This window comes from Eriocheir sinensis, unplaced genomic scaffold, assembly GCF_024679095.1.
Source record: "Eriocheir sinensis breed Jianghai 21 unplaced genomic scaffold, ASM2467909v1 Scaffold20, whole genome shotgun sequence".
NCBI classification, from domain to species: Eukaryota; Metazoa; Arthropoda; class Malacostraca; order Decapoda; family Varunidae; genus Eriocheir; species Eriocheir sinensis.
Genome location: NW_026111406.1, coordinates 978604 through 991731, shown reverse-complemented (window position 1 = coordinate 991731; position 13128 = coordinate 978604). Strand labels below are relative to the sequence as shown.

Genomic DNA, 13128 nt, shown 5'->3' with positions numbered 1-13128 from the left:
AGAAAATATTTTGGATTTGTTGTTAACTAATAAAGAGGACATAATAAGCAACATTGATGTTGCGGGCTCATTAGGTAACAGTGATCATAAGGAAATTAAATTTAATATTAAATGGGAGAATAGAGTCAGCAGAAACAACACTAATACCTGACTTCAGGAAGGCGGGCTTCGAGGGTTTAAGAAAGCAGCTGCAAAGGCTTAAGAGAGTAAGATCAGAAGTAGCTGAGAGCTTAAATCATAGGGTTCGTTATGTTGGGAGTATATAACGTGTAAGAGTTTCTTTTTCCTGGAGTTCACCATTGGAATACGCGTTCACCTGGGAGGCTCTCCAACAATGTTTGAGCGAAACTACAGGGATTCAGGAGTATTTATACCCAAATCAACAAGAAGATATCCATAAGGACGTGAATATACAGCATATATATATATATATATATATATATATATATATATATATATATATATATATATATATATATATATATATATATATATATATATATATATATATATATATATATACTGGTTTGCCTTCTCTTTTCCGAATATTTGTCTGCCCAGACAGTGAATTTGAGATAAATCTGACTTATTTAATCACACGAGGGAAGGAAAGTGAAGGGGAGGGATGGAGGGAGGGGGGAGGAGAGAGAAGAGGGAGGGAGAAAGGTATGATGGAAGGGAGAGTTGAGCGAAATTGTAGGGATTCAGGAGTATTTATACCCAAATCAACAAGAAGATATCCATTAGGACGTGAATATACAGCATATTTATATATATCTACAAACTGGTTTGTCTTCTCTTTTCCGAATATTTGTCTGCCCAGACAGTGAATTTGAGATAAATCTGACTTATTTAACACTCTCGCGCACGATGACGCATTTCGTGTCATCAAGGGTAAAAGGTTCTGGCGGACGATGACGCGAAACGCGCCATAAAAGTAAATAAAAAAGGATTACATTTTTTTTTAAAGTTTTCGATGAAAGTGCGTCAAAATTGCAGTTGTTGGGATAAGTTTCTTAATAGTAACATATGGCAATCTTTCTAAGGAACGTAGATGAGGAGCTTTGAGTGATTTTTATTTGTTAGGCTGCTCTGACGAGAGAAAAAAAATCAGTTTTCTCGGTGTAACTCGGGAGCTAATAGACGTATGAGGAATTTGAAGATACCATAAGAATCCTCATTAAATTCCGCTTCGGAACATAGATTCGGCTAAAAAAGTTGGCCTACAAAATTTCGAGCTAGCCGCAGATTTCTCAAGAATCAGAGGGGAATGGATCACACACACACACAAACACACACACATACACACACACACACGCGCACACTTTTCCTCTCACATCGCTCTTTCTCCCTTCCATTCGCTGACTCACTTTGGTATTTCTGGGTTGCCTTCGGTTGAGCGCTATCTTGATCTAGGGAAAAAGGTAAACTCGATGCGGCAACGTCTAAGGTCAAATGACACCGAAGAGCAGGCAGAAAATATAAAGAAATGCAAGTTGAGAAAATAAATAAGAAGAAAGAAGTTAAGAGATGAGATATAAGACATTAATTAATGCAAAATCAGAAAAAAAATGAAAGAGCGCCAAATTTGCAGTTGTTGGGATAAGTTTCTTACTAGTAACATATGGCAATCTTTCTAAGGAACGTAGATGAGGAGCTTTGAGTGATTTTTATTTGTTAGGCTACTCTGACGAGAGAAGAAAAAAAATCAGTTTTCTCGGTGTAACTCGGGAACTAATAGACGTATGAGGAATTTGAAGATACCCTAAGAATCCTCACTAAATTCCGCTTCGGAGCATATATTCGGCTGAAAAAGTTGGCCCACAAAATTTCGAGCTAGCCGCAGATTTCTCAAGAATCAGAGGGGAATGGAACACACACACACACACACACACACACACACACACACACACACACATGATCCCTTTTTCACGGAAAAAAGGTAAACTCGATGCGGCAACGTCTAAGGTCATATGACACCGAAGAGCAGGCAGAAAATATGAAAAAATGCAAGTTGAGAAAAGAAATAAGAAGAAATAAGTTAAGAAATGAGATATAAGACATTAATTAATGCAAAATCAGAAAAAAAAGACTTGGTGCTGCAGTGTTTAGGGTTAGATGGCACCAAAAAACCGGAGTAAAAAAAAAATATATATAAGTTGAGGAAAGAAATAAGAAGAAACAAGTTGAGAAATGAGAAATAAGAAGATAATGATACAATACATCGAGCAAAAACTTAAATAATTTATCGAGTCTTACGTTCAATAGTGATTTTTTTTTTTACTTTCGGACTTGCATTAAAGAGTAAATTCATATTCCAGCCTGGTCATTAACCTAATGTCCTTAACCTTTTCCGTGATTATAATCTCGTGGTCATTCGAGGACCCAAGATCTTATCTTAACCCTTCAGGAACCCCCTCTCCTGTCACCCCCCCCCCCCTCCCTGCTGGGCACCCCTACTCCCGTCACCCTCCCGCTTCCGTACGCTAGTCCGAGAGGGGTGGGGGTGAAGTGAAAAAGGTAAAAGAGTTTTGTGGGTGGGGGGGGTCCAGATACCCCCTCTTGCGTAACCCCCCCGCTGACCCCCCCAACCCCCACTTCCAGTCCCCCCTGCGGAGGCAGCCCCCACTTCCGTACATTTGTTACTACTCAGGGCATGTGGCCTTAGCCTAGCAGCTCCTACCGCCGCCCACAACCTTCGTCGGAAAAGGTCTGGGTCTTGTAGGAGGGCCTGCCCCACGGAGTCAGGGAGTGACTCCGACCCCCTGAGGCGGAGCAGCTTAACTAGGTGGCTGATGGAGGGCTGGTTGACCCTGGTGGAGATGGAGGGCAATCGGGCCTCCGGTCCTGGGCACACGCATTTTGACCATCACGGGGCCCCGAGAATGTGGCGGAGTGCCGCGTTCTGGGCCACCTCAAGCGGCTCGAGTGCAGCGGTGCTAACGGTGAGGAGGCATGGCGACCCATAGTCCACACAGGAGCGCACCGCCTGGACATAAAATCACCTCAGCACCCTGCCGCTCTCACCGCCTGGACATAAAATCACCTCAGCATCCTGCCGCTCGCACCGCCCTCCGTTCGTGCCAGGGCGCGCATGGTGTTGGTGCGGCTCTTCACCCTCGCACTGAGAGAAGCGATGTGTGGCACAAATGAAAGCCGTGAGTCGATGGTCATGCCCACGTACTTGTACGAGGGCACCCACGGTACCGGCTCGCCGCCAAGCAGGAGAAGCTCGGGAGGACGCCTCTGCCGGAACATCATTGCCTTGGTCTTTTCCCTGTTAACGACGAGGCCGAGGGAAGCACAAGCCTGGGTGAGGCGGCGGAGGAGTAGGCGAGCTAGCCACAGGATTTGGCCCCGTAGCCACCATGGCCACGTCATCAGCATAGCACAGCACTTTGCAATACCTGCTAGTCGGGAGGGCCGCCAGTTTCTCGACTAGCAGGTTAAAGAAGAGAAGCTCAGCACTCCACCCTGTGGCGTACCGATATCCAGGTGCTCAACAGCGGAAGTACAGCCCTGATAGCGCACTGCGGCCTGTCGACCCATGAGGTAGTGCCCTATCCAGGCTAAAAGGCGGCCCCGTACACCTTTCTCCGCCAGGATCGAGAGAATGGCAGGCGCCGATGCAAGCTCGAAAGCTTTTTCTAAGTCGAGGAACACCACTATCACCGCCCTATCGAGGATGGTTGAAAGAAGGGTGGAGACGCAGTCCTGTGTCCCCTTGCCTTGCCGGAAGGCAAACAGATGGTGGTGCAGAGGGCCCATGGTCCAGAGGAGGCGAGAGAGGATTACCCTCTCCATCGTCTTCCCCAGGCAGCTGAGAAGGGAGATGGGGCGGTGTTGGCCATCTTCGCCCTTGGGGATAGGGACAATGGTGGCTGTTTTCCATGCAGCGGGAAGGGCACCGAGAGTATAGGACTTGTTAAAAATAGCCGCTATTTCGTCCTGCATCTCCGCCCCAGCGTTCCGGAGGAATGTGTACGGCATGGCATCATCTCCAGGGGCAGTGTCTTTCCTTGGGATGGCTCGCACAAGCTCCTCCACGCTGATGGGGGAGTCGGCAGCTTGGTCCCCCCTGCAGGCTGCCGTGAATGCCTCGATCCTGGCAGCGTAGGCTTCCCTCTGAAACTCCCTGGTGGCCGGAGGCAGCCTGGCAGACGAGGCCCGGGAGACAAAGGTGGTAAGCAGTCTCCCGGCCTCGACTTGAGGCTGCTGGTGAAGCGGCGGTGGATACACCGGCGTCGATGGTGTCGCACCAGGATAGCCAGTGCTCCTCTTGCACCCTCGCTGCAGTTGCCTTAGCCCGGCGGATGGCCGCCCGGAGGAGGCCCCTCGTGGCGTCGGTGTTGTGACGCCTGTTGAGTTTACGCGCCTGATTTACTCGGTGGTTGGCCTCTTTTATGTCCGCATTGTAGTACCACCGGTCCATATAGTTCCGCTTCGCAGGTCTGGTGGTGGGGATGGCCTCGTCAGCTGCACTGCGGAACATCTCAATCAGGCGCCCCGCCGCCCCCTCTAAGTCGTCAGGCCTGTCGGTGGTAGCCAGATGACGAGCAACCGCCGCACGGAACCAAGGCCAGTTAGCCCTGCTCAAGTTCCAGCGTGCCGGCCGCTGCGGAGGCACAGGCGGTGCCACAGGTAGGGTGGTGATAGTGGCAAAGTGGTCGCTGGCTATGCTGTCATGCAGGGCTCACGTCGCGCCGACAGCAAGAGGCTGCGACACCAGGGAGAGGTATCCAGCACCCTCCCGCGGACGTGAGTGGGCTCCCCCGTGTTTAGCAGAGTGACAGTCGGCAGGTCCGCCAGCGTTGTTGCGACACGGTTGTTCTGGCAGCTCTCCTACCTCTCGTGGTATGCGTTTAAGTCGCCGCCGATGAAGGTGGGCTCATCGGCGGCGTGAGAAAAGCTCGGTGAAGTCTGCAACCGCAGCCTGGCCACTGTACACACAGTAAAGCTCTATGGTCGCGCTCGGCAAGGCCACCCTTACTGCCAGCACCTCCACGCCGTCACCGCATGGCACGGGATGAGTCACCGTAGTGTAGGGAAGTGCATCCCTGACCAAAATGCCACACCCACGCGCCGCAACGACAACGGCAGGGAGGTAGAAGGCCCTGTAGCCCTTAAACCGCACCGACTGGCCCTCACCCAGGAGTGTCTCCTGCAGGAGGACGACATCGAAGTTGCCGGTGCCAACGCAGCTCGCAGGAGGTGGACCTTGCTCCGCACGCCACAGACGTTCCACTGCAGTACGCTCAGCGGCCGCCCCTCGCGGACGCCGCCGGGGTGGACACGGGGGCCGTCGTGAGGATGGGCGCAGGGCCGCGGCGTCTCTGCTCCACCTTCCGCTTGGGCTGTGGGATGCGGGAGCGCGGCGGGACTGTTCGCACCGGGACGTGCGACCGTGGTGGGGAGCGGCCGATGGCGAAGGTGACTGCTGTCTGACCCGGTGGGGAGCTCTGGGTGGCGGGAGCCTCGGTAGCGTCTGTGTCCATCACAGGTGAGGGAGGGGGGTAACGGTCGGCATGGTCTCGGCGGGAAGAGAGGCGGGGCTCCGTATTTCTTGAGGCGCAGCCGGTGTTGGAGCTGTGTTTGCAGTTGTCGGAAAGTGCTCCGCCACGGTCGCCTTTGCAATTACCTCTATCGCTGCCTTGTCCGGCGTCAGCTGTAGTAGAGTGGTGAGGGCCAAGGCAAAGCTTATTAGCATGCGCGTCCTTGGTGACGAGCACTGACCCTAGGGGTGGAGCCTGCGGACGTTGCGGGGACTGACAGTTGCGCCGTCGGTGTTTGCGCTGTGCCTTGGGCGGGGGGGGGGCGGTGTGGGAGCACGGTGTTGCCGCTGCGAGGGGCCCGAGGTGGAGGCAGGAGATGGTTGTGAGGCAGGTGTTGAGGTTGAGGGTTTGATGGCGTCCGCACGAGGTTCCGGGGCAGGTGGTGCCGCTGTGGTTGGGGTTATGGCTCGGGTGGCGCTTGGCGGAAGGAGGCTGAGGAAGTGTTCCTCGGAGGCGAGCGTTGCTGGAGCAGGAGGGGCTTGCACGTGGCGGGGCGGGAGAGGAACGGGACCCAATAGTCCTCCGTGTGGGGCAGCGGCGGCTCCAGGCGTGGTGGTGCAGCTTGCAGTTCGACAGCTGCCACTCTCTCCCGGCCTTTTGTTTTTCAAAGCACCCCTCTGTCATGTGCGGCCCGCACATTTTTTTTTTTTTTTGTTTTCATGACATGGGGGGGAGGGTGAAAAATGCAAATCCCAGCTCTTTCTCTTTGGTGGCTTTGGGCAATTAACCCCCGGCCCCCCCCCCCAACCAGACCTGCTGCATTCGCCTGACAAGACGTCTGCCCCGCTCGCTCCGCTCCAAGTCAACAGTACCGCGCCGAGTCACTCGCCAGTGTTGCCCGCCTTTTACCGTGCGCTGACCACCCCGTGCACGCTGGCCGGCCCGCTCGCCCGGTGACGCGCTGCCCCGTGCTGCTCACCACGCTGTGCGCCTCCACCTCGCGCCAGCTCCCAGCACACTACTGCACCTGACTTGCCGTGTATGTGTACACACGCACTGCCTGTGCGCTACCTGTTTTTGGTATTAAGACCAGTGCTACAGCTGCCAATTAGAGACCCCCACTCTTTTCCGACGCCGAACCCTGGAGTGCCAGCGTAGGGCACGTCCACGAAGGGGGCCCTCAGAGGGCTGGTTATAGGAAATAGTGGGGTGGCCGTAAGGGACTCTGTTAGGTGACAAAGACCCGAAAGGGGCAACGACGGGCCCAGTCTGAGGACCATTTAGCCACCCGTCGTTGTAGGCCACTGGCATTTAGCCCCCTCCCCTTCCCCTTAGCTAGCTGTGTTGCCGTCGGGGGCGGTCTTGTTTTTAGGACTAGGCATTACGTACTGCTCCCTGCTTCTCCGTCATGGGGAAGCATAAATCTCGTCGTAAGTTTACCCCCCCGCCTGCTGGTAGCGCTCCTACCCGCTCTCCTCCCTCTCCTCCGCCCGCTCGCGGTGCTGCTTCCCGTTCCCGCTCTCCTCCCTTTCCTCCGCCCGCTCGCGGTGCTGCTTCCCGCTCCATCTCTGCCACCGCTACTCAGCACTCCTCTGCTACTGCTTCTTCTGCCCCTCCCCCAGCTGTCTCTGACTCTGACCCCGGCCCCGCTGTTCCCACCCCCGCTGCCTCTGGCCCTTGTGGCCCATCTGACTCTGGCCCCGGCTCCGGCCCTCCCCCCGCTGACTCTGACTCTGGCCCCGGTTCTGTCGGCCCTGCTACTCCTGGCTGTGGCCGTGGCCCCGGTTGCTCCGCTGCTCCTGATTCCGGCGCTGGCCGTGACGCCCAGCATAAGCGTGCCCGCTGCTCCTCTTCCTCGTCTGCTGCCTCGTCAACTGAGGGCTTACCTCCTGACGAGCCCGCCGACCCCTCTACTGCTCGGGCGTGTAAGTCGCGGCGGGTGCACGAGCACATGGAGGACTCTGACTCGGAGTCGGGCTTGCTCTCTTCGTCCGAGTCGGAGATTATCGTGGATGAGCTGGACGAGGAGGCTGCTCCTGCACCCCCCGGGCGCAATACCGAGTCACCCACCGGCAGCCCTGAGGGTGATGACGGCTGGCAGACGGCAGGCCCCAAGAGACAGCGTCACTCCTCCCCGGCTGCTTCTGCTTTGTCCGCCGGCGCTTCTCCCACTACTACCTCGCCGAACCGCTCGCCCCCTCAGCACCCCTCTCGCCAGCAGTCTTCTCTGTCCCCACCACCTCTGCTTCCGCCCGCCGCCGCCCACCGCTGCTCAACCCGCTTCCCCGCCGAAGATTCTAATTCCAGCTACCCCTGGATTCGAGACTACTCTCGATCTCGCCGAGGCGCTGGAACACCAACTGCAGCAGCGTCTATCCCTCAAGTTCCTCGAATCCGGCTGTGTGCTTATCACGCCTTCCGGACAGGCCCAGCACGACACACTGCTTGCCGTGAGGGAGGTGAACGGGAAACCAGTGGACCTGAGGGTGGCCCCGGGGGCCAACACCAAGGGCGTGCTCCTCGCCTACCCAGTGGCCATGCCTCTGAAGCCACTGCTTCGCCATCCCCGTGTTTTGGAGGCGCAACGTTGCACGACGCGGGACGGGGCGACTCGTCAGGTGTTTATCACCGTCGCGGGGCCGCTGCCGGGCTCTCTGGACTTGGGAAGCTGGGGGGTATTTTACACCCGCCCCTACAGCAAGGAACCGCTCCGATGCTACAACTGCCAACAGTTCGGTCACCATCGGGCCAGGTGCAGCCGCCCTCCGGTATGTGGCATCTGTTCGGCGAGGCACGACACAGAGCGGTGCCTCACCAAATACAAGGCGGGTCAAGAGATCACCAGCAAGTGCCCGAATTGTCATCAGGAGCACCACGCCTGTAACAAGAACTGCACCAACAGGCGTGCGCTGGTGGACAGGCAACGCACAGTGCAACAGCGTTGGGTTGGCACCCACCTCCCTGCTCCTCCCGGCTCCTTCCGATGGGGCAGCCAACTGCCTCCCGCGCCATCGGAGATCCCGATGGCCCACCTCCCCCAGCCAGCCGATCAGGCACCTCCTGCCCCCCCTCCGTCAGCCAGGTACGAGGAGAGTTTCCCTCCTCTCACTCCCCAACGCCTGCCGCCGTCTCCGCCGACACAGCTCACCGCTCGCCAGGCGCACAACCAGCCACCCCGCGCTCCCGCTCACCGTCCCCAGCCCGCCACCAGCCAGCCCCGCTCCATCACCACAGCGGCTCCCGCCGCTGCTCCTCCGGGCCACATCCTCATCAAGAGGGAGGTGATGGTGGGCCTGTTGGAGGGCTTCGGGAGGATTATTGCGTCCGTCCTGAAGTCGGACGTCGAGCCGAAGGTCTTCTCGGACGCGGCGAAGGAAGTGGTAGGCAGCCTCTTCCCGGAGACGCCAGCCAGGCAGGCTGCCGCTCCACCTACGCAGACCAACTCTCCCGGCGGGCCGTCTCCAACTCCACCCACACCGCCCCCACCTGCTCTGGCAACCACACCTTCGGAGCCTCCTGCCCTCGCGCGCGCGGGCCCCATAGCGCCCCTGACGACGCCCCCGCCAGTTGCAACCGCCCAGCATCCTCGATTGGAAACGCAGCCTCCTGCTCCCACGTCCCTGCCCACGACCGGGCTTCTGACCCGATCGGTAATGAACAGGGACCCGCGCTCCAGGAAGATGTCCCTGTAGGTACCCGCCACTTCTCTGTCCTACAGTGGAACGTCTATGGCGCCCGCGCGAAGGCCAACCTCCTGCGTGCTCCGTTAGCTCGTGACTCCCACGACGTGGTTCTCCTCCAGGAGACACTGCTGCCGGAACACCGCGTCCTCTCCTTCCGCGGCTACAGGTCTTTCTACCTCCGTGCCGTGGCCGGTCGGACACGCGGGTGTTGTATCCTGGTCAAGGATTCACTTCCTTGTTCACGAGTGCCTCACCCCGTGGCTTGCGGCGACGGCGTGGAGGTATTAGCGGTCGCCGTCAACATCAACATGACGCTCCTCACCTTCTACTGCGTATATAGTGGGCAGACGGCGGAGGACCCTGACTTTAGCGAGCTGTTCTCCCTTGCCGCCGAGGAGCCCACGTTCGTCGGAGGGGATTTCAACGCCCACCACGAGCGGTGGGGAGCCACGAGGCGTAATCGTGCGGGGCGCCTTCCCGCTGCCACCCTTGAGAAGCCCCCCGGGGTGGCGCTCCTCAACACTGGCGAGCCGACGCACCTCGCGGGGGGAGTTTTGGACCTCTCCTTCGTGTCGCGGCCCTTGGAGGTTGACGCGGGCTGGTCGCTCCATCACCACCTTGTGAGCGAACACATCGACACGGTGACCACTCTCCCTATTCAACCGCCTGTCCTCCCGCCCCGCCCTCCTCGTTGGAACCTCCGCAGGGCTGACTGGGTTAAATTCAGTCAGTGTCTTAACACCTACCTGGCTGAACACTCCCGCCCTGATACTGTCGACGCTGCCGAGGTCCGCCTAGTCGCAGCCTTCCATTCCGCGGTGAGTTCCGCCATCCCCCTGTCCAAACGTCCACCTCTGCTTCACAGGGACAGGTGGTACTATTCCGAGGAGGTCCGGGAGATGAACCACCGAGTCAACATGGCGAGGAGGCTTAACCGTCGGGCCAACACCGAGGAAACCCGCCGACTCCTCAGAGCTGCTGTCCGCTTAGCCAGGGAGACCGTTGACAGAGTGAAAGAGGAGCATTGGCTTGCATGGTGTGCCTCCCTGGACTCCACCACACCTGTGTCCCTCCTGTGGCGAAAAATTCGCGCGGTCGACCGGGGGGCCGTCTCTAGACCAGCCCTTCACCCCCGGCCTCAAGAGGAAGCTGACCGCCTCACCATGCTCTTTGCGTCAAGGGCTTCTATGGCACCCCTTCCCCACGCGACGAGGTTGCGACAGCAGCAAGTCAAAACAGGGAGATGGCTGGAGTACCAGTGGGCCTGCCTCCTGCCCCATCCAACTGACGCCGCTATACAACCGCACGAACTCCGGCGCGCCATTCCGGGGCGGAATACATCGCCGGGAGCAGACAGGGTTAGTTAAACCATGCTCCAGAAAGATAGCCCTGCCATGGAGACTGAACTGCTCCACCTGTTCAACCTTTCCTATGTCTTCCGCGCCGTCCCAGCTGCTTGGAAAACGGCCACGATAGTCCCCATCCCGAAAGCCGGAGACACCACGCAGCACCGCCCAATATCCCTCCTCAACTGCCTGGGCAAGACCATGGAGCGGATCCTTCATTCCCGCTTGGAATGGGCGCTGGGTCCCCTCCACCACCACCTGTTCGCCTTCCGCCGGGCCAGAGGCACGAGGGAGTGTGTGTCGATCCTCTTATCCAGCATCACTGGCTGCAAGGCGGTCGTAGTGTTCCTCGACCTCGAGAAGGCCTTTGAACTAGCCTCCACGCCGGCCATTCTCTCGACCCAAGCAGCAAAAGGCGTTCATGGCCGCCTCCTCAGCTGGGTTGGGGATTATCTCCAGGGACGCACTACTTCTGTACGCTACCAGGGCACAACATCTGGCGTGCAGTCCTTCGACAACGGGACTCCGCAAGGGGGCATCCTCAGCCCTCTGCTATTCAATCTCCTTGTAGAGCACCTTGTCGCCCTCCACACGAATGAGCAAGTCAGAGTTCTGAGTTATGCGGACGACATTGCCATCGTCGCTTCCGGATCCCGCCACGTGTCTCGAGCTCGCGCCATGCTTCGCCGCCTCCTTGACTCCTGCTCCCTCCTTGGCCTTGTCCCCAACCCGACGAAGACAAAGGCCATGGCCTTCCGGTACTCCACCCCTCCGGCGCCTTTCCTCGTGAACGACGTGCCAGTCCCCTGGGTTCCCCACTTCACATACCTGGGGATGGTGATCGACTCCCGCCTCTCCTTCCGACCTTATGTGGCCTCCATTCGGGTCAAAATTATGGCCAGAGTCAACACGATGAGGGCCTTGGCTGGGCGCTCATGCGGGGCGAACGACCGAGTCCTCCGCTCCTACTACGTGAGCGCTGTCCGCTCCTGCTTGGACTACGCCACACCGTGTCTCTTGACAGTGCCTCCCGCATCCCTTGAACCCATTGAGACCGCCCAAAACTCCGCTCTCAGGACACTCCTTGGCGCACCTCGCTGGACGAAGTGCATCTGCCTGCGAACGGAGGCCTTCATATGCCCTGTCACCGAGAGGGTCCGGCTCGGTCTCGTCCTCCTGATTACTCTGCTGCGTCGGCCAGAGGCAGCCCCCCTCGCGGTGCGGGTGCGACGGTCCCTCCACCACGACCCCCGCCTCTTCCATCGAGAAACATGGCCGTTCGCCGTAGCTGGGCTCCTGGGTGTGCATGGCCTGGCACACTTACTAACACCGCCCCCCGATCTCCCTGTGCCGTCTTATGTCTCCCCTCCTCCTTGGCGTCCCAGGCCGTTCGACCTCTCTCTGCGTCCTCTACCTGCCAAGAAGTCGCTGCTGCCCAACGAAGTCCTGAGGCGTGAAGCTGCGAGTCGGGTCACTGGTGCGCTGCCCCCTCAGACCGTGGTCTACTTCACTGACGGCTCTGTTCACCATCTAACAGGGGCTGTTGGTGCTGCCTTTATTGGTGGGGGGACCACGGCCTTATTCCGCCTGGCCAATGGCTGCTCCTCTACCCAGGCAGAATTGGTAGCCATCTCGATGGCCCTCCTTCACGCGGAGGAGACTGTAGCGGGGCCTGTGGTTATCCACAGTGACTCCATGGCTGCTCTACATGCCATCAGCGGCGACCGAGTACCTGACAACATCCGCCTCACCACCTCCATCTGGCGAACACTAGAGGCCTTAGAATCCACCGGCAGACGAGTTACCCTCAACTGGCTCCCTAGCCACTCTGGAGTAGGGGGTAATGATGCGGCTGACGCGGCGGCTAAGGATGCAACCCTCCTCCCTGCGGTGACGATCCACCTGCTACCCAACTTGGGCCTCCTCCGAACAACCATGCTGTCCAAGGCCGGGCGTAGCATAACTACTGACCTGGAGCACTCAGTAGCGGCGAACTCCCCATCGAGCTCCTGGTACGCGGCCGCCACTGATATGGGACGCTGGCGACTGGAAGCCTCCCACCCTCGCCCCGTCAGTGTTCTCCTACACCGCCTCCGCTTGGGGTATAAGTGCCTCTCCGAGCTCGACCCCGACGACATCAGATGGCGGGAATGTGAGCACTGCGAGGAAGAGCAGGACTACCCGCTCCTGCACTACCTCCTCGAGTGCCCTGCTACTAGAGACCTAGCTGCTAACCCTGAAGGGCGATCGGCCCCAGCACTCCTTTTCCATCTGGGAGAGGAGGCCCTCGAACGCTTAGCAGTAAGCTACGCACCACCCAGATAAACACCAGGGCCGGTATCCACGAAAGTGTCTTAGGCCGATGCCGTCGTCCATAGCAAAATAAAATGGCGGCTATCGTGCCTAACTTGCCTGACGTCGTACATAAAATTTTTCGACGGCCCTAACATCGTGCTTAGCGGTAAAACAGGCTGGACCCTGTCTTACCAGCCCTTAAGGACGATGGATTTGAACGTAAACAATCAAGATGGCAGCGCCACAAGAGCAACAACCACATCAGCCAGGGAATAATTACCTTAGAAAGGACGTTCTAAATGAACTTAATGA

General features: G+C 57.7%; 1 protein-coding gene across 1 annotated transcript; it reads left to right on the top strand.

Annotated features, from left to right (window-relative positions):
• The first annotated feature begins 10569 nt into the window (after positions 1 to 10569).
• On the top strand, positions 10570 to 12846 carry LOC126990784 (uncharacterized). Its single transcript, XM_050849430.1, has one exon. It carries the CDS (start codon positions 10570 to 10572, stop codon positions 12844 to 12846), a length of 2277 nt encoding a protein of 758 aa, XP_050705387.1.
• The last annotated feature ends 282 nt before the right edge of the window (positions 12847 to 13128 follow it).

What these genes read in the sequence shown, in the direction of transcription:
- LOC126990784 (XM_050849430.1), top strand. Translation starts at nt 10,570, where the DNA reads ATGGAGACTGAACTGCTCCACCTGTTCAACCTTTCCTATGTCTTCCGC.